The sequence below is a fragment of the Bolinopsis microptera genome, chromosome 7 (genome assembly GCF_026151205.1).
Source record: "Bolinopsis microptera isolate Bmic1 chromosome 7, MBARI_Bmic_1.0, whole genome shotgun sequence".
In the NCBI taxonomy this organism is placed as follows: domain Eukaryota; kingdom Metazoa; phylum Ctenophora; class Tentaculata; order Lobata; family Bolinopsidae; genus Bolinopsis; species Bolinopsis microptera.
In genome coordinates, this window is record NC_087078.1 from 8,240,069 (window position 1) to 8,263,008 (window position 22,940).

Genomic DNA, 22,940 nt, shown 5'->3' on the forward strand with positions numbered 1-22,940 from the left:
ATTCCGTTGGATCTATGCGAAATTACACACCTGTGTAATGTCTCCTCAGTTGACTCAGGTCTCAGCTGAATGATCAGAAAACCGTGATTGAGGGTTCTAACTATACCCTCAATATTGAAGCAATGAAACCAAAAGTCAATTAAAGCACTGAACATATTATCTAACTTGATCAGATCTCTAATCTATAATTTTCGATGAGGTAGAATTCATCAAGTAGTTTTTGTTTTCCTCATTCAGAAAACATCAAAAAGCCAATTTTCAGAAAATTCAACAATTATGCAAATTTTGAAAGGTGATGTTGAACTGACTGGTTATATATTTCAGGATGATTTATTCGCAGAAATGAAATGAGATCTTATATTATAAATTAAAGAACCGCTATTATGGAAGATCAGGTTGACGAGGAGTCCCTCATCGTTCAACTTAGGACAGCCTTTCTTCAGCAAAATTTAGGTATAATGTTTTTCATATTTGTAATTTTTCAGCAAGCTGTGTGTTAATAATTACTGTGAAATGTATAAAATTATTTGCAACTTATGTCAAGTGTTTACAACTTCAATGATCGGTTTCAAATCTCTCAACATATTCAATTCGCAGAACCATTTGATAGTAGAGATGTGTCAAAGATTCGGAATGATGACAGAGCTGTACTTGCTTACTTGAAAAACTGCCGTTTTAATCTTGAGAAGGCTTTTAACATGATGGTGAGTGGTCAGTGGAATCAAGCCAATTATCAATAATATATTTAAAGATTACAAGAACATTTTTCACATCCTGTCTACGTTGTTCAGTCTTGAGTAAACCATGTATCCTAAATAACAAGTTTCCAAATTACCTACTAATCATAAGGTTTCGAAATAACTGAGTTCTTATTTTTAGCTGTGTTCTACAAACTTATCGTTGAACTATTTCAGACAGAAAGCCTGAAATGGAGAAAAAGTTTTGGTGTAAACGATATCAATAAAGAATCATTCAGCCCAGATTTACTCACTGATCCGTACCTGTATTTTAAGGGATATGGCAAACATGGCGAACCTTTGTGTAAGTAAACTTTTACTTTTTAAACTCTGACATTCAAATTTAAACCATATTATATATATGACTTAAACCATAAGTTATGACTGAACTTAAAATCTTTAAAATTGTCTCTACAATTTGCATAATACTTACTTGCTGAGAACACCTTTATAATACTCTCTGAACCTACTTCAACTCAGTGGTATTACAACTGCAATACCACAAGAAGGAATCAGAAAAACTACCAGATTTAAAGAAATACATAGCATATCTCTTAGAAAATAGGGTACGACACAAGCTGAACATATGCAGCTGTGCTCTACCTTTTACAGTGGTCTATCTTAAAATGCTATGCTATTTTTTCTTATTCAAAAGTTTGAAATAGCGTATCTTGTTTTAGCTGTGCAATGTTCATTTGCGAGCAAAGTTAGCTTAGTGGAAATAGTACAGGGTGGCTCAGAGTTAACTTCATATTGATTAAAATAGATCTGAGTAGATCTGAGTTGATCCTACACTGTCATAATGGTTTTGGAATACACCTGTTTAATCAGGCAGCCCTTTGCCTTGCAATGAAGTGCTTACATGCGGTATATTCTGGGTCACCCTGTATACTTGAACTCAAGAATGCTGAATAAAAATACTGCTGTATACTTTAGTAATCTGGGATATCCGAAGACACAAGAAGAATAATACCACTGTTAATGCTGAAATGAAAAAGCTTATGCCTTTGTTGTTAGACCGAAGGGTATGTTTTCATCAATAACTGTAATTGAAAATTCCAATACCTTCTGTAGTCTCTCTTTTTCATGTACTATTCAACAATAAAAATATAAATCTATTTTTTTAAACTAGGAGTAAGATTTTGTTAAATAGTTTAAATAAGTGATTTAAAACCGTGCGTAGTTTTGCCTCTAAATGTTTGCAACTTATTTAATTGAGCATGATTGCTGTACCTATCGCTGAACCTGCACAATGCATATCCCTCAATCTCTGGGAAAGAATCGCTAACATTTTCCTGTGCTGGCAGACATTTTTATAACTGTGAGACAATTTTCCAATTTCCATCATTATGTTACATGTGTGATTATTCAAGAATTACGGTAAGAAGTTTTGCAAATGGTTTGATCTCTCGAAGGCTAATCTCAAATTGTGGTCTCATACTCATTTACATTGCAGGAAGGAGCAAAGGATTATAAAAAAGTCATCATGCTCTTTAACATGAGCGGCTGTGGATTAAGCAATATTGTGAGTATACTCTTAAAATCTCAAGAGTTAATTATGTGGATAATTAGTAAGAGCAATTCAGACCACACACTTACATTCATCATCATGTACTTGTTGTATTTAAAACTCACGGTAATCATTTCGAGTGTACTGACTTGCCGCAGCCGGAAAATCATTATGTTCATATTACGTTCATATTATGTTCATATTATGTTCATATGTACATATTTAAAATATTTTCGAATAAATGGATCTGGTTCAAGTGGTTAGCCTCGTTTAATGTTTTTGTGAAACCTCACGATCGCTAAACCACCTCGTTTTGTTTGTTCACCACTCTTATTAGATTATTATTGTAAAATAAGACGAGCAATTTTATCTGTTTTTTGACACTACATTACTATTTGCAGGATTATGATTTTATAAAGTATCTGATCTCCCTTCTCACCGAATACTATCCTGATATTCTTGGTAAGATTGCGTTTCAGATCGGTTTTATGATTAAGAATCGTGTACTATTCATGTTTACCCATTTCTGAAAATATTGCCTCATTTCTCCGGAAAATTATGCAGAGTATTTTCACAATATAAAGTTACAAATGACCATATTATGGCCATATAATATATTATTATTCATAAATTATAAAACTTGACTCTAATCTGTTTTCAGATAACTTGCTAGTGTTTGAGATGCCCCGACTGCTATCAGGTATGGTTGTAACATGAGAAAGTAGCTGTATTGACTGACAAAGTAGCTGTACTGACTGACAAAGGACAAAACACACGCACATACTTCCAGTGACGGATATAAATAATTCCGCATCTAATTGTGTTGAGGACACGCAATGTGTGTGGTAGCCTACCAAGGCTGTCTAACAAGTTACGAAGTGGGGAGTTAAAATTGGCGGGACACTGCATCAGACATCCTGAGCTACTGGCCAGTGATTTAGTCTTATGGGAACCTATGCATGGTAAAGCACAGCAAGGCCGACCGAGACAAAGCTATTTGTCTATGTTACTGAAGGAAGTTGGGACAAACTCTAAAGAGGAACTGCGAACCCTGATGCGGGGGGTTATCTGGCGTCGGACTTAGTTCCGACCTAGTATTAGTAGTAGTTACTAATTCTGACACAAAATACTGACTACGTGCACAAAAATGACATCACTAACAATGTATGATAACTGGTATCAGCTTATCAGCTGTTACTACTGATATTACTTAGCATTTAACTTTATTCAGAAATTTTGTCACTCTTCTTAAATTATTATGTTTACAGTGTGACCTTGGATAGACCTTTGTTGTAAAATTTAGATTTTTTTTGTTTTTTCTAGATCAATTTATTGTTCATTCATTAATTTGATATAGTCAATATACCAAATCTTGACACTATACTTGATATATTTCCAATACCTAGGGAAAGATGCGTGAGCGAAAAAGTTTGCTATGAAATTAATTTGCTGAATTATTAATCACTCTAAGTCTAGATATTTCTTTCAGCTGCATGGACTATAATAAAAAACATGTTGGATGAAGATTCAAGAGACGCAATCAAGTGAGTAACATATCGTCTCTTGCAATTAATTTATTAATTGATGTATATAGTTACCTCGACAAATATGAATTAGATTTTTACCGGCTGGTTCCTTTGTCGGTTTTGCCGCGGTCTCTACGAGGTCAGACCCAATGGCCAATGCCCAATGGTAGTCATTCTTCTTCAAGAAGAAGAAGGTAGTCATTATACTCTTTATAGCTAATTGTGTTCAAAATCATTATGTTCCTGGCGCGTGAAAAATCTTTCTACAGTAATTATCCGTATAGATCAGCTTTACATTTCTAATTACATTTCTAATTGGTCAGCTGATATGCAATTCACTGTTCTTACAGTTATTCCAATTATTGATCTGCTCGCTCTGCAGTTATTGTTAGTTTCATTTACACCTAGGCTTAGTGACCTAGCATTCCTTGTAACATATCATGTTGTTCCATCCTATTAGAATTTAGAACATACTTCTAATGTCCCTTATTCTACTCAAAGTGCGTAATTAAAGTCCTCTTCTACTAGATTATATAATACTGATATTACTATTGAGGTTCACATGATGAGATCTAATGAATTCTAAAATTAGCATCAACCATCCCGCTGCTCACCTAGTACCTACTCCGCAATGTACTCATGACTAATTATCTCACAATTATCTCCTTTAAAAGGAACTTTATGAGTATCACTTGACCACCCCACGTGACCACCCACACCTTTGTTTCCATGGTAACCTTCACAGCTCCTCGTCACGTGACCAGGAAGTCGTGTTGCCACGTTGGGTGGTTACCATGGCGACAGGTTCGTTTTACTAACGCGTCGAGCGGGTGAGCTAGTAAATTAAAGAGTTATTTTCTTCCTCAATTCGTTACTTTGTTGTGTCTGCGTTTTAGTTGTTGGTCACTTTTTAGTAGTTGTTGGGTGGTGGGCGGTACAATTCTGAGATTTAATATTTAGATTAAATATCGAATCAATCATTTAAGGTGACATTGTGCCCTATAAAGCTGTCAATCTTTTTTAATCTTTGATTGTCTTGATACTAAAGAATGTCACAATTTAGACATTGCCAATAAAATGTAGTATGCTTTTACTTTTAAAGTAATTTGATACCATTTTGTGTTATAAAGCACAAACTAACGAAAGGTTTTCAAAATTTGACGTATAAAACCGGTGCTTTCTAAATCACTCCCACAATCTTGAAGATAAATTGTAAATTTTATCCAAGTCTGTTGACCGAATATAGTCTAATGATGGGTTGGTATACTCTGACGTGCTGTCTCCAAGTAACCTCCACAAAAAGCCTGCCTTTCATCTTCACAATAGGCCAGTCGTAGCCTGGTCACAAATTGTTTATGAATATGAAAAAACTGCACTAGATTGGATATAATATGTACAAATAATATATCGGCCTGTCTATTGTACAGAGGTCGATACTAGATAGATCTCCATAACAATATCAAACTAAAGCACAGTGTTATTAGTGCTTATGAGGCTTAGGGAGGAGATATTATATTAATGTTTTACAACTTATAGGTTATTTCGTGAGTTTCGTTAGGCTTTATAGAATCAAAACAGTGAACCGCCCCCGCAGCATAGTAGCTCTTTTCTTTCAGTTCAGCAATATATGATCTCATCTGAGTAAAGTTGTTCTTACAGCTTTCTGACCCATATGATAATAATTGAATGGACAATTATAGAAATTGTTTATTTTGAACTGGAGATGGTCTACAAAGGAGTTAAGTAGAATTGGATTCCTTAGTATAAGAGCTACAGTCACAATATTTTATAGATTTATTTATCTTATTTAATAAATTATAGACTAATTTATCTTATTTATTAAATTATAAACTTATTTATCTTATTTATTAAGTTATAAACTTATTTATCTTATTTATTAAGTTATAAGTTACTTATTTATCTTATTTATTAAGTTATAGACTTATCGTTATTCCTGTAGAATCAAATAAGTAATTATACTTAATTACTGTGTTGGAGATTAATGGCAGTCTGTAGTGTTGTGGTAACGCTAATCACATTAAATATATGTCAATTATTCCAATTATAATGAGGAAATGGTAATTTGAGGCTTGTTTTAGCACACTCATATCTCCAACTTTAGAAACATCGCGCCCTACCTTCTCTTCGTCAGGTCATTCGCTGATATCATATTTGTTATATTGGATGAGATTAAGTTATTATCATGTTGTTGAAATGTTGTTTGTTTTCGTGACATGTTGTAATGTTGAGTTTGGAATTGAAGATATGTACTACAAGGACTTTAAAAGCACTAATAGGACAGCCCGACCGTAAGTTATAACAAGTCATTGATGTAGATTGTTGAGCATTCAGATATGTGTGGATTTTGCACCAAAGATCTACAAGCCCGCACTGGGGAACTAATATACATATATGTACATTGTACATATTATATGTATTTGTAGTAATATGTATGTAATACTGTTTTTTACTTGTTTCCAGTCCTGTTATTTAGGCAAAATTAGTTCGTATAATTTCCTTTTGATAGATCTGGCAGGATGTTTTATAGCAGACCTACTTGTGCCGTCAATTCTCACACTTTATCAGTGATAAGGCAGGAAGTAACTGACTTTGGCTCTGTTATCTCTGTTCGTATTATCAATATCATCATTCCTTGATCCTTGATCTGTGACATTACTTTAGTGCCTTTATTAATGTCTTTACTCTTTATAATACATAGTATTAAAAGGTCTGCTTGCTTACTCGATTGTTGTCTGTGTTAGGGACAGACAATAATGATACTAACGTTAAACATATAATAATAATACTAAATTACTGCAGATGGTCCTGCACAATGTAATAGTGCAGAACCTTGTAACCAGCTAGACAAGGCCCCTTGTGCGTTATCAATCATATTGTTTAGTATCAGTCATATACTCATATTGTCCATCTATTTGTAAGTAAGTTATTGTCTATTGACTATAATTTGATTGGCTTAGTAAACCTTAGCACTTGTTTTCTTCTCCAGAATTTGTTATTGCAGAACTAAACTCTGTGGAATTGTCTTGATACCTGGAGAGGGGGATTATTTAAAACATATAAGTGATACGAAAAGTTTGTCTTGATATGATTACATATTTTGTTAGTCGTTCATTTAGAAAGGTAAGAACAACTTGCATAAAACAGTAATCAAACGTTGCGTTGATAGTTTGAATTTGTTACGTATTATCTCTGGTGAACAATAAAGTTGATACTTGATAGTCCACTTACCACACAAAGATTATTTACCTCGCATAGCATTAGGGTATACATGGACCAGCCACTGGCTATTATGAATTAACCACGGCCAATGGAACGGCATTTTCATTTTCCACTAGTTGATATTTTACCCTCGTCGTTGTAAATATGGCGTGGGTGATCGTTTGTAGAGTTAGAGCGAAGTTTATGTTTAAAATTGATGGTTAATTACACGTCATGAGATGAAATGTGGAGGTGTAAAATCCAGACACTCACCAGCCATTAGCCGGATTATAATTATTTTAATTGCAAGAATGATTAATGATCGGCTTATAACCAGGCAATAATAATGAAACGGCTGCAAATCGTCCATTAACTCACTACTAAACGTCTGCAGGCAGCAGATTACATTTACCGTTCAATATCCGATCAAGGGTTGAACAACCCACATTCCTTTCCCACGACACCAACCGTCCAAAGCTGTGAACTTTGACCACATTCTCTCGTACAATCTAGAACAATCTAAAGTAACTTCTGATCTATAACTTTATACTAAAGATGTAGATCACAATATTAAGTCTAATAAAAGGATCATATTTCACCACATTAAGCGCGCTACATAATAATGCATTACATTGTGCCTTGCTTTAAAGAATATCAAATGATGGAGTAGTTCGCTGTTTATCAGTCTCATGATTTGCTTTAAAGTTCAATCCGACCAACCATTGTCAACTGAACAAACATAATAATCTACACCATCTTTGTAGAAGTTAACAATTAGTACACATTATTAACCATCACCACATATAATACACTCTACATCTCCTGTCTTTATAAATACCAATTTTGGACATTGACCCTACTAATAAGACTCTGACTCCGAGAAATTATTCTGAACTACACAATTACAACTCATTAAAAGATCCTAGCTATACAATTACAGCTCCTCGGAGAGCCGTGGTAGCCGTGCGTTTACCCCCACGTTTAGCCATGGTCTCGAATGATCCACTTTAGCATCTGGCTCAACCCCACTGGACGACTGGGCGGTCTTCCTCCCGCTATTACTGCTCATTTAACAATTGTATGTAAACTTAGTATGTATATAATATAGAATATATACGCCCTGGAGCATCGTATTTCCTGGTAGCTACTCTATCATAACTACAGAAGATCAGTACTCTCTCTTACTGCGAGCTTAGCTCACTAATTATTATTCTGGACTCTCTGTTATGCTGTCTAGGGTATAATCAGCTCTATACGAGCAGCGAGTGTAGATATGCGTGTGTAATTATGTAATTAGCACGTGCGTGTGTATAATAAGCGCGGTACACACTTCACATGATCAACTAATCTGCTACTCCCACGTCTAATTGGTGTATAATGTAAATTAAATGGTATTTAGGAAGACGGGTAGGTAGCCAGTTCTCTGGTTCAGTCATAATTTAATCATTATGAGAGAGTGGGTGCTCTTCGTACTGTCACGTGATACGTTGGAATGTGTCTTGAAGTATATCAATGTAATTGAATAAAATAATATAACTATATCAGTTACTACTGTATATGGAGATACAGTAGGTAAAACGGATTTCTAGAATTTTAAATCGTTCGAAAATTAAAACGATCTATTTAAGATTCATCTGGCTAACTAGCCCTGAAGCTCAGTTAAATCAGTTAAGCGGTGTAGGAATTACCTGTATAAAGTGTGTTATTACCTGTAGTGTGTAACTATAACACGTGTATACACTTCCTTATAGACACGCTCCTTTTAACTACGGGTATACTTGCTTCTTATTGGGCCGCACATTACCCTTTAAATCACTAAGTGTATGTTCTACAGCTGCACCTCACTGTAACCTACTGTAACATTACAGCTCCAAAACATTTGAGAGTGTTGCGCGTTCTCCTCTGTCCACGTGCACAAAAACCTTGGTTAAGTTGAATGTACATGATAAGTTATAATGGATAAAGTAGTCGAGGTAGGGAGGTGTTGGAGAGCATGGGGTACTAAATGCCCAATAAGCCCATATCTGTAACGTGATAAAGACTTTCGAGCTTTAAGGTCTTTAAATTTATTTGAAGGTCTTAAGTGCTTATTCAAAGGATCCCTCCAAAGTTACCTTCATCTTATTGAATCGTTGCATTCTAAAAAATGACACATTGTTGGTCAGTCAGTGGAATATTAGTAAAGCTACTAGTACAAGCTCAAGCAGTCGAACAACCGTTGAATAAACCGTAAGAGGCCCGAAATCTATAATAATACTCAGTGTGTAATGTGACTGTGTGCTGTGGATAATCTAGTAAGTAGTTTGAGCCTTTCAAACCAGCACACTCTCCCTGCTTATATGGATCTGCTTACATAGCAATTACATTTAGTATTCATGAGATTGAGATGTTGCAGCAGTGAGGGCTGAGTCGTGTCATAATAGTTATTTATTCATTTACTTGTTAGCTTGATCTATGTTATTTTCTAGTACTGAGTTATTAGATGTTTCTGATATGATTAAACGTTGTAGAATCGAATAACGGAGTAGTTCGCTGTTTATTAGTCTCATGATTGAAATACTGATATCTGGATATTATCCGGTTGGAAGAGACAAGGACAAGTGAAACAAGGAAGTTAGGAGTAAGGGCAAATTTTCGGCGTCAACGCCATCTTCAGGCTAAAATTGTTATAAATGTTAGTATATAATAAATGCTTCTATACTAGTTAAAATGCTAAATTAAAATTACACACACTGAATACAGGTTACATCAAATTATATTATACATTACATTGAAAATAGTGATGTACACACGTTTTACACTCTGTCCAAGTACATAATATCTACTGAACAGCAGGGTCGTGTGCTATTTGTTTAAATTTGTCTTTGAATATGTTGTAAAAGAAATCCCTTAAGCTTCTCGCACTCTTCTTTGTTATTGATACTAGGTTTAAATAAATTAATGTAGTAAGCTTCTGTCACTTTACGTTTAATGGTGCTATATAAGTTAATTTCTAAAATATCGAAGGAAATATCTGGTTCTATGTTATCGTGAAACTCTGAATAATGAGCAGCCAACGCATTATCAGGATAGGTTAAAGGCCTGTTGACTGCTCTTCGATGCTCTGAAAATCTATCGTGTGCTGTTCTACTCGTTTCCCCTATATATAGCTCTTGACATAATTTACACGTAACTTTGTATATGACACATTTTGGTTTGCAGTCGTGATTTGTTGTGATGAGTGGACATATGATACAGTTTGGTATGGTGCAGTGTGGTTTGTCGTGTGGTCGTGATGAACATAAGATCTCTGAGAGTTTCTTACCTGGTGTGAATATGAATTTGACCGGTAAGTTGTGTGAGAGGGCAAATTGAGTGACTTCTTTGGAAAATGGCTCGTTGATGAATGGTAGAGTGCATGTTACGTGGTCGGTATCTTGTATGTTTGATGATGAAGGGTTATGACGTGTTGTAGGTGAGAGAGGGTGAAGTCGTCCTGTTTTGTTTATACGTCGTGGGTCTTGGTAACCGTTGTTGACCAACAAGTTGTCTACTATCTTCATGGACTCTTCTTTATACTCTGGTGTTGATGAGCAAAAAGCAGCCGTTTTGTAGAAGTTCTTGATGGTTGCTACTTTAGTTCCCTCATTGTGGTGGCTGTTGGCGTGCAGTGTGATATTCTTTTTATGCTTCTTTCTGTAGAATTTGTGGTGTAGTGTTCCCTGTTCGTCGATCTTTATCTGGGTGTCGAGGAATGGGGTGAAATCCTGACGGCTTTCATTATTCAGAGTTTCACGATAACATAGAACCAGATATTTCCTTCGATATTTTAGAAATTAACTTATATAGCACCATTAAACGTAAAGTGACAGAAGCTTACTACATTAATTTATTTAAACCTAGTATCAATAACAAAGAAGAGTGCGAGAAGCTTAAGGGATTGCTTTTACAACATATTCAAAGACAAATTTAAACAAATAGCACACGACCCTGCTGTTCAGTAGATATTATGTACTTGGACAGAGTGTAAAACGTGTGTACATCACTATTTTCAATGTAATGTATAATACCATTTGATGTAACCTGTATTCAGTGTGTGTAATTTTAATTTAGCATTTTAACTAGTATAGAAGCATTTATTATATACTAACATTTATAACAATTTTAGCCTGAAGATGGCGTTGACGCCGAAAATTTGCCCTTACTCCTAACTTCCTTGTTTCACTTGTCCTTGTCTCTTCCAACCGGATAATATCCAGATATCAGTTGTAGAATCGAGACGCGGTTTTATTTTCTAATAGAATATAGCACTCTAGCATATTGGAAAATATTAGAAAAACAAGCGGTTATTATTTCTGTGTATGACTTTTATGTGTTATCATGTGTTCACCAGCGCTGAGTAAGATATGTTAAGAGGAAAATGTAATGAGAACTGAGGATGAAATATGACTGTCAGAATGTTCTAGATTGAATTTAGCTTGTATTTCATTCCTTTACAAAATAAGGACATACTATCTCCTGATATTTACTAATATTTGAACCATGAGCCGACACCGGACAGTTAACCAGATGTTAACAACAATCTTGGCTTTGACTTTAACAAATATCGGCCTCTTCAAACTAGTGACTAGTTTGGTAAAAGGTTAAAGTAAATACTTCTATAAAGTATAAACTATAAAGGTATTGACTGGTATTTGCAGATTATTTCAGCTTACTTGACCTATCATATACATTATACATGACTTTGGTAAGCCGCTTGTTTCTGAATGGCTGTTAAATCTTAAACTGTGTATTACAAAGAGTCTCGACTCTCATTTGAGATAACACAGTAAATATGAGATGACGTCATAACGACAGTCAGTCTAACAAGAAGTTAGTCTAAACTTGGTCAGTGGTTATAATAAACATATCCACCACCGACAGTACACTTGATTCAAATCAGTTGATTGCCCGTATTATTAAGACAAATGACCAGCCGTCTCGTAGTCAGTGTATCACAGGAAATGATATTACACATTGTTTGTGCGCTGTGTAATATCATTAACACACAAGAGGCCGGTACAGGGTTTGTGCACATACACCACCAGTATTATTACATGCACCTGCGCTTGGAGTTTAGGTGAACATGATTGAGTCACCCTTTTGTTCACCACTAATTGGCAGTGTGTCAGTGCATGATGAGTAGTGTACGTCTGCCACGCTGCAATTATCGCGTGTCTGTTTGGTAGGGGAGTCTGTGAACAGTACGAGATATGGTTTGTTATAATGTAGGTAATATCTAGTAGATAATATTTAGATACAGTAGCTTTTATTAACTGTCAGCTGGGGGCTTGTAAAAGTACACTTATAGTGTTAATAGTATTACTAGTGTGAGATAAGTGGTAGCTACACACTACACAGGGAGAGAGCCCCAAGGGGCTAACTTGATAATAATATGTAAAGGTCGCAGTACACTCAATATCACGCGGGTATTAATTATGTTCACTTTGTTTGTTTCCAACATGATCAGTCTGTCTCAGTCAGAAGACCAGCTGTTGTAGCATAGTTTTAAAGAGGAGTGTGCGTAAATACACCATTATCTGTTATTGTATTGATCATTTCGAGTGTGTCTGTTTTATGGACTTAATTGTTACATTTCACATTAATTTACTCTTTGGAAATGAATTTATTTCATTATCTTGGTTACTAAATGGTTATAATTTTACCAAAGCTTTGCCGACTTAACTCGAGTGCCAAATGCCAATCGTTTAGATACGACCATGTCCGTCGTAGAAAGATATCATTTAAGCCTTAAAAACAAACAAAATACAAATTACAAATTCCCTTTTTGTAGAGAAGTTGTTGAATATTATGGTTTCCAATCCATATTTGTATTTATTCAGTTGACCGTACCTGTCAATTTGATTAGGTATATCAGAAATATTTCTGGAGAATAAAATGAAAAATGGTAGCTTTTAATCAGCCAGCTTTGATAGGAGACCTGCTGAATGCGGGAACTGTCCTATAACACCTGTGGTGTCAAACCTAAATTTAATAATTATTTTGTTAATTATTCTAACCGATCTTGTTTAGGTTCGTAAACAAGTCAGACGTGTTAGAGTATGTTGAGAAAGATCAACTGCCCATATCTCTAGGAGGAACTGTAAGTAAAAATCAACATATTTAACATAATCATCATAACCAAAATATATGAACATTCTTACTTTGAACATTTTGACTTATTCTAAGAGTTTTTTATCAGAATAAAACATATATATGGATTCTTGTTTCCGGGAAGCCGCATGCATAAGAGATAATATATTTGATAAAGCCGACTGTTTGAACAGATGTTTTAACTTCTAGTTGTGAAAGTCAAAATATTTTCGGTTTCAAATTTCATTTGAAGCCCTTATCTCATATCGGTTTATATTACAGAACGAGGTGGCTGCTACAAAGTAAGTGCAACTTCCTGTTCGGCTGATGACGTATTATTGTGATGATATTAACGAAATTAGTTAAAAATAGATGGGGAATTTTTACGATGCAGACAGATGATATTATTATGTTGGTAAAATCACCTTTCAAACGCAGAAAATTTGCCCCACTATAACATTCCTGCATGATGTACGTGGCCAAAGAGTATTGAAGTTTTGATTTATTTATGAGGGCGTTTCTGAGGAATTTGGCTTTAAAGATTGTCATTTTGGGTAAATCTATTCATTTTGGCAGCGTCGGAGCATCTTCAGACGGTTGTCATCACCAAGTGAGACAAAATCCCGATTCGCATATTGGTCGAACGCTTCATTCCCAAATAAGGCTTTCCCATACGCGATTCTAAAATTCTTGGTTTTGTGACATAACATCGCATTATGTCCACTTTTTGACGAGTGTTCATACTTTGCGTAACGCGCGATGACTGTACTGTGACGCAATGGCTTTTTACAGTGCTCAGTGTTTTTTTGCGCGTCTTTCGCGCGCAGCTCTTATTTTGAATTTTGGCATAATTTTATCAGATCATTTCTGAACAGTCATGATCGGCACTCATTTTACACATTTTCACCCTTCCTAACGTGTTGTTTCTTTTGCAGTGTTATGGAGAATGAGTTCCAAAGCTTAGTTGACAAAAAGGTATGATTAGTGGTGTTAAATCGACAACTCACGACTGACACGCACAAATTAATGTTGTTGTGACGTGTCACATGCGTCTTACCCCTACTCAGCTAGCTTAATTGTATTTTCTATCGTAATTGTTAGCGTGTAAATGATATGTAGTTTTATTTAGCCTGCTTCTTAACTTGCTTGATCACGTGCTGATTGAAATCTAAACCAGCAAGTGACGTTTACTCAGCAGACGTCACCCCGCCGTACACAAAGTACTACAAGCTCAGATAGCAAGACCTCTCCCGACAAGAATATGTCCCCTCTTCAAGTCACGTGAGTAGTTTCGGGTGACTCCATTTATATCAGAGTAGGTTCTGATCAGTAATTATGTCGATTTTCAACAATTTTGAAGATATAGTCATTGGGGGCATTGTCGAAGTTCGGATTTTGATCGTTTTCGTAATCGAGTCTTATCTTATCATGAAATAAACCATCAAACTTTATTTCAGGCCACACGACACTCTGACATTTAGTGTTCAACAATCGAACGCCGAGTCACTGCCACAGGCAATTAAAATGGTAAACAATCGTGAAGTTCAAGTTGCATACAAGGTGAAAACCACAGCCCCAGAACACTACAGAGTGAAACCAACAGTCGGAATCATTGAACCGGGCCAGGAATGTGAAGTCTCAGTTCAGCTTACCCCTGGTAAGAAATGTATATATATATTGGTGTTAATCTATGAATCTGGGATAACCCCGTAAAAAGTTCAGTATTCAAGCTGCTGAACAGCCAGCGTCAAATAATGAGTGTGGCTTGCCTAGAATAATCTAAGCGATTCTCTAGTCTTCCACTAAATTCCGCAATACTAAGGACAGTGAGAGAATGTATAATCTATTGTAACTGTGACGTCTATAATTGTTGCTCATTAGTGTTCTGTGCACTGCTCAGTGCTCGCAGTGCTTGTACGCTAATCACGTACCTAGTTCCGATAAAGCAATTTAAGCGGAATAATTACATTCATTTTGAAGAGCTCGTCTGTGCTCTGAACATTGAGAGAAACACCCCGCGCTGGTCACATCCAATTAAGTCGTTTAGGGGTGTTTTATACTTTCTGGTTCTTACTGAAATTGATTGTTATAATTTGTTCAAGATTTGTTAGTTTATTATTTTCAGGAAGTGCTGTTACAGCCAGCAGGGATAGATTCCTCGTTCAGTGTACTGAAATAACATCACCTTTTAAAGGTGATATCACCGAGTACTGGAGATCTGTTGAACAAGGTGAGCATACTTTTTCGAACATGTTTGTTATCTCTGATCTGGATCTTGCTGCGGTCTCATTGGTCTCCAATCTCTACTTAGTCCCTGCTTCTAATTTTCTAATTAGACATACAGTAAAGAGATAATTGAAATCTGTACCGCACGTTTAATCTTTATAATGTACTTACGGTTGTGTTCACTGTTCATGGAATGTATTCATTTTGTGGATTTCGTTTAAGTTGAAATTTGTTATCTTACATATTCTTATCTTATCTGTCTTCATATTATCAGTTTTGATTGCCCATAATTACAACTTAGCATTGCTGCACAGTGCACAATGCATCCAAATAACTTTTGAGGAAAGATTGGTGCAACATTTACAAGGCTTCCAGGAAACTTGATAGATTATACTTGATTTTGATATGATTATTGATTGCCATATTAATAGATCATAATTGATGTTAATGTGATAATCATAAACATTGTCAAGATATTTTTGTAAGCAGAGAAGCTCCTTAAATAAAAGTTAATCGCATTGGAAGTGGCAAGTCAGTTACAATTTAACAGCCAAAAAACTAAAGCAATCACCAAATCCAGGCAAGGTAACCGAACACAGACTACGATGTAAGGTAGTGATGAATGGAGTCCCATCGAAGAGAAAGTTGATCATCTGATGAGCAACTCCATGCACATTGCTCAACCACCCAACGTTGCAGATAGGCTACTTGCAATCGAAAACAAGGTACGGGAATCAAGTGCATGTTTAAATTGCGTTTTTAAGATATTTTAATTGATTTTAATGGATTTTTTCAAAATACAAATTTTGAATCGGCTAAGCAGGGGGCAACTTATGATATTAGTGACACCGAGATAAAAGAAATAAAGGTGTATTGATTACCGCTATTTCGGTATTAAAGACTAATTGAGTCTAATCACTAATGCAATGCTGTGAGGATACAATCAGAAGAACTAGCTAAATGTGAAGCAATAGTGTTTAAATTTCGTTCAATGTTTTCTTAACCATCCCTTGTTTAGAAATTGTATTTAATAATAATTAATTTTCAGTTAAAATCGTTAGAGCAGAAGGCAGAGGCCACTCATCGCCAGACAAGAAACACACTTGTTATCATTCAGGTCAGTTTTAAGAAATGTAAATTGTTTGCTGATTTTAATGATTATTCAAATTTGTTATCTCAATTCCTATGTTCTCAGTCTTACACTAACAACATATTATATGATAATCTTCTAATGCACATTTTAAATGCTATAATTTGTGTTAGTAAACTACATTTAACAACTAAACTTGCATATTTCAGATATTTTACCAATCATATATTTCAGATATTTCTAGCGGTGTCGTTAGTTTACATTTCGTACCTGCTATACCAAGAATACAACCTATTACAAGAGTCTATAGCTACAGATGAGCCTGCTGTACAATCCGTACCCAATCAGGAGTTGTGATTCAATAATTAGTTAATTAGTTAATTAATTGGTTTGTGACCGGCTTACTATACAGGACTCGACCGACTGAACTTTAAACCCGAAACTATTAAAACCCAATTTTAAACCGTACGGTTTTTATCGCTATCATGCTGTGTTCGATGATAAAAGATTCCATTTTATGAGAAGAGTCTCTGTCTATGTTTAGCATTTGATTTGCATTTTGGCTATTAAATTATTCGTTAACTGTGTAATTTGAATTAACGCCTATTTGGGGACTGATATAGGGTCGCGGCGTATTCTCATTCCAGGATTAACTTGTAGGTTTGTCCTATTTCAGGTTGGAATTTTTGAGAAATTATTATGACTCACTTGATTTTGAATTTTAGGTTAGATTATTGTTGCCCTATTCAAATGCCTGAGATGTTGTCTAGGATTGAGCTAAATGTAGATTTTACAAAAGCCTGGATTATGGACGGGGAAGTATTTGAAGTTTCCTTGACAATGATGACAGTGATTTGTTGATCTGCATTCTGTATGTCAGGGTCACGTGTCATATTCAGTAACTTGTATTACGTCACTTGTATTACCTCCCCACTTCAAGTCGCTAGTTTGTTGAAACATGTTGCCGTTATTGATCCACGTGCTTGAATCGAATAAAAACATTTGATCGTTGGGATTTCACTACCGCAACTACTAAAAGTGCAACGTTTTTAATAATGATTATGTTTAAGTTTTAGCGTTTACGTGACAGTTTAATAAGTATCGTTTTCGACCGTGATAAGTTTTTCAAAAATGATTTAAGATAAATTGTAACCAAGCTGTGTTTATGTATGGTGGTTAGTTTCTCGTCAATGTATAAACTTGAAATGTGTTATTGGATTATATGTTGCTGATATGAAATGAAAAATCGTTTAAAAAATTGGTTTCTTTGTGCCAACTTTTTCAACAATAAAAATACAAGAGAATTTTAAAAGGGATAAATACAGTCAATTTTTCTACAGCAAAATTAACCACAAACCAAATCTTGACAACTTCAAAGGTGTAAATTTTCATCGGACACAAATAACATCAACTCCATCGATGGGTAAGGCGGCCCTTACCCATCCATGGAGTGTTACAGCTAAGGGGGTTACCAAATACTTGCGGTAGGTCACACTGAAGGGGTCTGGGGTCTTGTTCAACTGAAAGGCCCCATCAAATTGACACCAATCCATCAAGCAAATCTGTTGTCAGTTGACAATCCAATAGTTGTAGTGTCGCAATAACACGAGGTTGTAAAGTTATTGTAAAAATGTCCTCAAACTCATGCGTTGATGAGTATCTGGAATTCATCGAACGTGATCTTCCCATCTCCATTTAGATCAGCCAGTTTAAACATGTCCTCTAACTCCTTATCACTGAGCGTTTGGTCGGGGTTCACGGTGGCTAACACCTGTTTCAGCTCTTCCTTGTCAATGTGACCGTCACCGTTCTCATCGAACATTTTAAACGCTTCCTTTAGTGACTCCTCGTCGCCCATCATTTCGTGCCTTTCCTCTGCCTCCTTCACCATTAGAGCAAACTCAAGGTAGCTAATTAGGCCGTCTCCATCTTTATCAGCGTCATTTATCATCTCTTTACACTCTTCAGGCGACAGAGCTTGTCCCAGTTTCTCCATGCACTTCTCAAATTCACTACTACATATCGTCCCGTTTCCATCCAGGTCAAACCTAGTGAACACTTCCCGCAGCTCTTTAAGCTCCGCCAACTTTACTTTCTTCAGTACTGTAACTGCTACACGGAACTCTTCTGCATCCATTCTCCCATTTAGGTCCTTATCTGCACATGAGATAATGAACTTGAGATCATCTTTGTTGTATCTGCCTCCCAGTGCTTTTTTCATACACTTGCCCAGCTCCTTGCCACATAGAAACCCATCTCGGTCCTTGTCGAATGCTTTGAAGATTGCCTCGTAATTCATCACTGTACAGGAATTTGCGAGATGAGAAAAGATAAAAAGTGTGATATCAAGACTGGAAATATATTTAAGTGAACCTACTGAAAAATGTTCCATACTTGCAAAGCAGTCAAAACTTGTGAAAATTACTCCATTACTGAAAATTACGAACCTAAGCGCAGTGCATTTATTTCCATAAATCAGAGATATTAGAGCAAATCAGAGATAAGAGCAAAATGGTGGCAGAGAGCCGGTAAACTAATGATGATACCAAACTAAATCATTCCGTCACGGAGATGGCACAAAAAGAAAAGTGTAAACTCTGATTTTCTTTAATTTATGAATATTGTCCAATCTGTTTTGTCTTTGATTTAAATGCCTAAAATTGGTCAATACTCAAAACAAAAAACTGAAGATCGCATCGGATCGAACTATCATTCTTGCTCATTCTACTGACGAGATCGTTGCTCTGCGAAGGGTTGACATCGTCAATCAAGCTACTGATCACTGAAACAGGTCCATGTCGACGATCGTCGAACTTGAGTTTGACATGACCAATGTGAGATCAAATTAGAAGCAATACCATGCAATAGTAAAATAATACATGGGCGGCTCTGAATTTAATAATCCCCTTTCCGGTCCACCCTGTGTACCGTTTAATGAAACCAATTTTATCATTGTTCAAGCTTTTGTCGCTGGATTAGCTTTTAATTTGGTAGACTGAACATGAAAAATATTATATTATCTTCGTAGCTTGTTGTTAATGACTTGGCTTTTGGTTAATTTGATCCGCGTGAAACTAATTTTCAGCTCGAATCAATGATACAATTTGGCCGCTACGTAACATGAACTGTACAGTACAGCACAGCCACAACACAACTAAACTCATTCGGTGCCTGACGCCTGATCTGCCTGTAGAATTAACTGTGGAATGTGGTGTTACTGTCCTAATTTGTAATTCAGGCTGACATTTTTGACAAATTATTGTGACTTACTAAACTTTTATTTGTCGATCAGCATGTCATGTATAGCTATAAGCTTGAAATGTGTTATAGGATTATATTATGTTGCTGATATGAAATATTGAAAAATCGTTTAAAAATGTGTTATTTTGTGCACTTTTTCAACAATAAAGACACAAGGTAATTTTGAAAGGAATATCTACAGTCAATTTGTCTACAGCTAAAGTGACCAGACTGTTACAAATTCAAAGCTATAAATAATCCACAAATAACATCAACTCCATGGATCGGTAAGGGGTTATTAAAGACTTGTTGAGTTGTGGTAGGTCACACTGAAGGCTGGGTCTGGTCCTGTTGAACCTCGAATATTGACACTTGTCCATTGGTAAGGACTAACCAGGCGCTTTGCCTGGAGTCACATTTCGAAGAAATTAAAACCGCATCATCCGTGAAATTGAATCCAAACTTGTTAACATGATCAAGCAATCTATAGTCAGTTGCTGTTGACAATCCAATAGTTGTTGGGTTAAAATAACACGAGATTGTAAAGTCATTGTAAAACTGCCCTCAAATGTTGATGAGTGCCTTGAACTCCTCAAACGTGATCTTCCCATCTCCATTCAGATCAGCCAGTTTAAACATGTCCTCCAACTCCTTATCACTGTGCTTTTGGTCGGGGTTCATGGTGGCTAGAACCTGTTTCAACTCTTCCTTGTCAATGTGACCGTCACCGTTCTCATCAAACATCTTAAACGCTTCCTTTAGTGACTCCTCGTCGCCCATCATTTCATGCTTTTCCTCTGCCTCCTTCACCATTAGAGCAAACTCGAGGTAGCTAATAAGGTCGTCTCCATCCTTATCAGCATGATTTATCATCTCTTTACACTCTTCAGGCGACAGAGCTTGTCCCAGTCTCTCCATGCACTTCTCAAATTCACTACTACATATTGTCCCGTTTCCATCCAGGTCAAACCCAGTGAACACATCTCGCAGCTCTTTAAGCTCCGCCAACTTTACTTTCTTCAGTACTGTAACTGCTACACGGAACTCTTCTGCATCCATTCTCCCGTTTAGGTCCTTATCTGCACATGAGATAATGAACTTGAGATCATCTTTATTGTATTTGCCTCCCAGTGCTTTTTTCATACACTTGCCCAGCTCCTTGCCACATAGAAACCCATCTCGGTCCTTGTCGAATGCTTTGAAGATTGCCTCGTAATTCATCACTGTACAGGAAGTTGTGAGATATAATAAAAAAGATCAGAAGCGTGATATCAAAACTGGACAAAATATTAATGTGGACCTAATGAAAAATTGTACATACTTGCAAAGCAGGCAAAACTGATGAAAACTCCATTACTGACAATTTCGAACCTAAGTGCATTTATTTCTATAAATCAGAAAGCAAATGGTGACACACAGCCGGCAAATGATCATTATACCAAAATAAACCATTCCGTCACGGAGATGGCACAGAAAACGAACATGAAATTTTAAATTCGTAGTAAATCTACAAAATTTTCTTTCGTTTAAAAGTTATGAATATTGTCCAATCCGTAATAGAAAACATCGAAGAAAACTTCAAAGACAAAAAACAAACAAAAAATTCGACATATTCTAAAGGCTACTGAGACAGATTTATGTCGACAATCATTGACAAAGAGAAACAATGCCATGCGTATAATAATAGTAAAATAATACATGGGCGGCACCTAACTTTAATGATCCCATGTCCAATCCACCCTGTGTACGTTTAATCGAACCAATTGTTTAAATGTTTTCATCATTGCCCAAGCTTTTGTTGCTGGATTAGCTTTTTAATTTGGTAGACTGAAAACTATCACTATCACATTGTCTTTGTAGCTTGATGTTAATGACTTGGCTTTTGGTTATTTTGATCCACGTTTGACTAATTTTCAGCTCGAATCAATGATATAATTTTGTCGCTACGTGAAGTGAACAGTGCAGCTTCTACCTATGTATAATTTACTTTAGACCGTGATGTTACTCATTACTGTTTGAGGCTTGAGCACGTGGATTCACTTGTAACTGCATGTGTAATTGCTATACTTATAGCCAATGCTTATTCTGTTATATACGGAATCTGCAATTCATAGTCTGAGAGTTTTTACGGTTTTGCAGCCGAACGTGAAAACGATTTTATATAAACCCTAACCACAACCCTAACCCTATAAACCATAACCATGAAGCTAATCATAACCATCGGAGTTGTGTTTTACTATATAGCATGTCACGTGACAAACACAGTTTTTCCCGTAACTCCTCGGGAAACATTATACCCTGGATGGATGGTGAATCGGTGTCCAAAAATATATCTACAGAAGTCAATTTCGTACCCTTAAGGCCATTAAACAATTGCATAAGGGCGTGGTCAAAAGGGCAATTTTACCAATCTCATTTTTTCGGTTCTATACTCTATAGACCTTTGATCAGTTTGAGCATCCCAGAAAATATTCAGCACTCTGCTATGAAATAAAGTTGATTTTCCCTAACTGACCACAACCAGACTAATTAACCTTAAACTAAATCTAAAAAGGTTCAAAAACTAATGACACGAAAAAATGGCAATTGGGATCACCTTATTATCAGTTATAATTTATTACACGATGGAAACAATGCACTGTGGAAATCATGCACACTTTTCCATCACAAATCATATCATTTTGATAAATTTTTAGTAATCCAATCTGGCCGTTGTCGGCACAAAATATTAACATAAGAAAGAGCAAAAACATTGCAACGTGAAATGCAGTAATACATGACACAGCATGTATTATTACAAGACCGCGTCAAGAAATGACTTAATGACAGTTAAATCAACTTGATTGTATTTGTAACACCAATTAAATCATCGCAAATTAATCCGATTCAAATAATCAAATTGGAACCTTTAGGTAACTGTATACGGCAAAAACTGCGTGTTTGGTGCAATCACAAATCTCCAGTACTTATTAAAAATAAACTTTTTGGTATGAGGATGTAATAAGATTAAACTTAAAGATATGATGCCTATTTTAATCGAATCGTTGAGCTGCATTGTCTCACGTTGCTGCACTGTTGTTGCTGCATTGTCTCACGCTGTATTGTCTCAGATCACGTTATACACCGTCAAAATTTGTAGAGTAGATGGACATATTAATATTTGTTTACTGATGATCGTGACAATTATACAAACATCGTAAAAGTTAAAACCAACAATTTCAAATGCACGAATTGTAGATATAAGATATTGCAGCTTTGATTTAAAAATCCTTTAGTAATTT

At 35.8% G+C, this 22,940-nt stretch overlaps 3 protein-coding genes across 8 annotated transcripts; 1 reads left to right on the forward strand and 2 right to left on the reverse strand.

The window, feature by feature from the left end:
* The first annotated feature begins 317 nt into the window (after positions 1–317).
* On the forward strand, positions 318–17,551 carry LOC134818981 (motile sperm domain-containing protein 2-like). 6 transcript variants are annotated; one of them, XM_063828725.1, is made up of 17 exons: positions 318–453; positions 598–704; positions 915–1,041; positions 1,218–1,303; positions 2,194–2,262; positions 2,649–2,709; positions 2,909–2,947; positions 3,737–3,791; positions 13,044–13,113; positions 13,386–13,405; positions 14,039–14,078; positions 14,281–14,384; positions 14,561–14,760; positions 15,229–15,333; positions 15,910–16,054; positions 16,378–16,446; positions 16,654–17,551. In XM_063828725.1, exons 1-15 carry the CDS (start codon positions 384–386, stop codon positions 15,984–15,986), a joined length of 1,230 nt encoding a protein of 409 aa, XP_063684795.1. In that variant the 5' UTR covers positions 318–383; the 3' UTR covers positions 15,987–16,054; positions 16,378–16,446; positions 16,654–17,551. The 6 variants fall into 6 exon arrangements, with proteins under 6 accessions (XP_063684795.1, XP_063684798.1, XP_063684799.1 ...); XM_063828728.1 differs by having other exon boundaries at positions 14,299–14,384; XM_063828729.1 differs by having other exon boundaries at positions 14,302–14,384.
* A 510-nt stretch (positions 17,552–18,061) lies between these two features.
* Positions 18,062–18,802, reverse strand: LOC134817903 (neo-calmodulin-like). The gene has a single exon (XM_063827273.1). It carries the CDS (start codon positions 18,716–18,718, stop codon positions 18,062–18,064), a length of 657 nt encoding a protein of 218 aa, XP_063683343.1. The 5' UTR covers positions 18,719–18,802.
* LOC134817902 (neo-calmodulin-like) lies at positions 18,802–20,880 on the reverse strand. Its single transcript, XM_063827272.1, has one exon. The coding sequence runs from the start codon at positions 20,878–20,880 to the stop codon at positions 20,224–20,226; it is 657 nt and encodes a 218-aa protein (XP_063683342.1). The 3' UTR covers positions 18,802–20,223.
* Positions 20,881–22,940: the final 2,060 nt, after the last annotated feature.

Coding starts and splice junctions, on each gene's coding strand:
- LOC134818981 (XM_063828724.1), top strand. CDS start 384: ATGGAAGATCAGGTTGACGAGGAGTCCCTCATCGTTCAACTTAGGACA. Junction 705..914: donor AGAAGGCTTTTAACATGATG/GTGAGTGGTCAG, acceptor GAACTATTTCAG/ACAGAAAGCCTGAAATGGAG. Junction 3,792..13,043: donor GATTCAAGAGACGCAATCAA/GTGAGTAACATA, acceptor GATCTTGTTTAG/GTTCGTAAACAAGTCAGACG.
- LOC134817903 (XM_063827273.1), bottom strand. CDS start 18,718: ATGAATTACGAGGCAATCTTCAAAGCATTCGACAAGGACCGAGATGGG.
- LOC134817902 (XM_063827272.1), bottom strand. CDS start 20,880: ATGAATTACGAGGCAATCTTCAAAGCATTCGACAAGGACCGAGATGGG.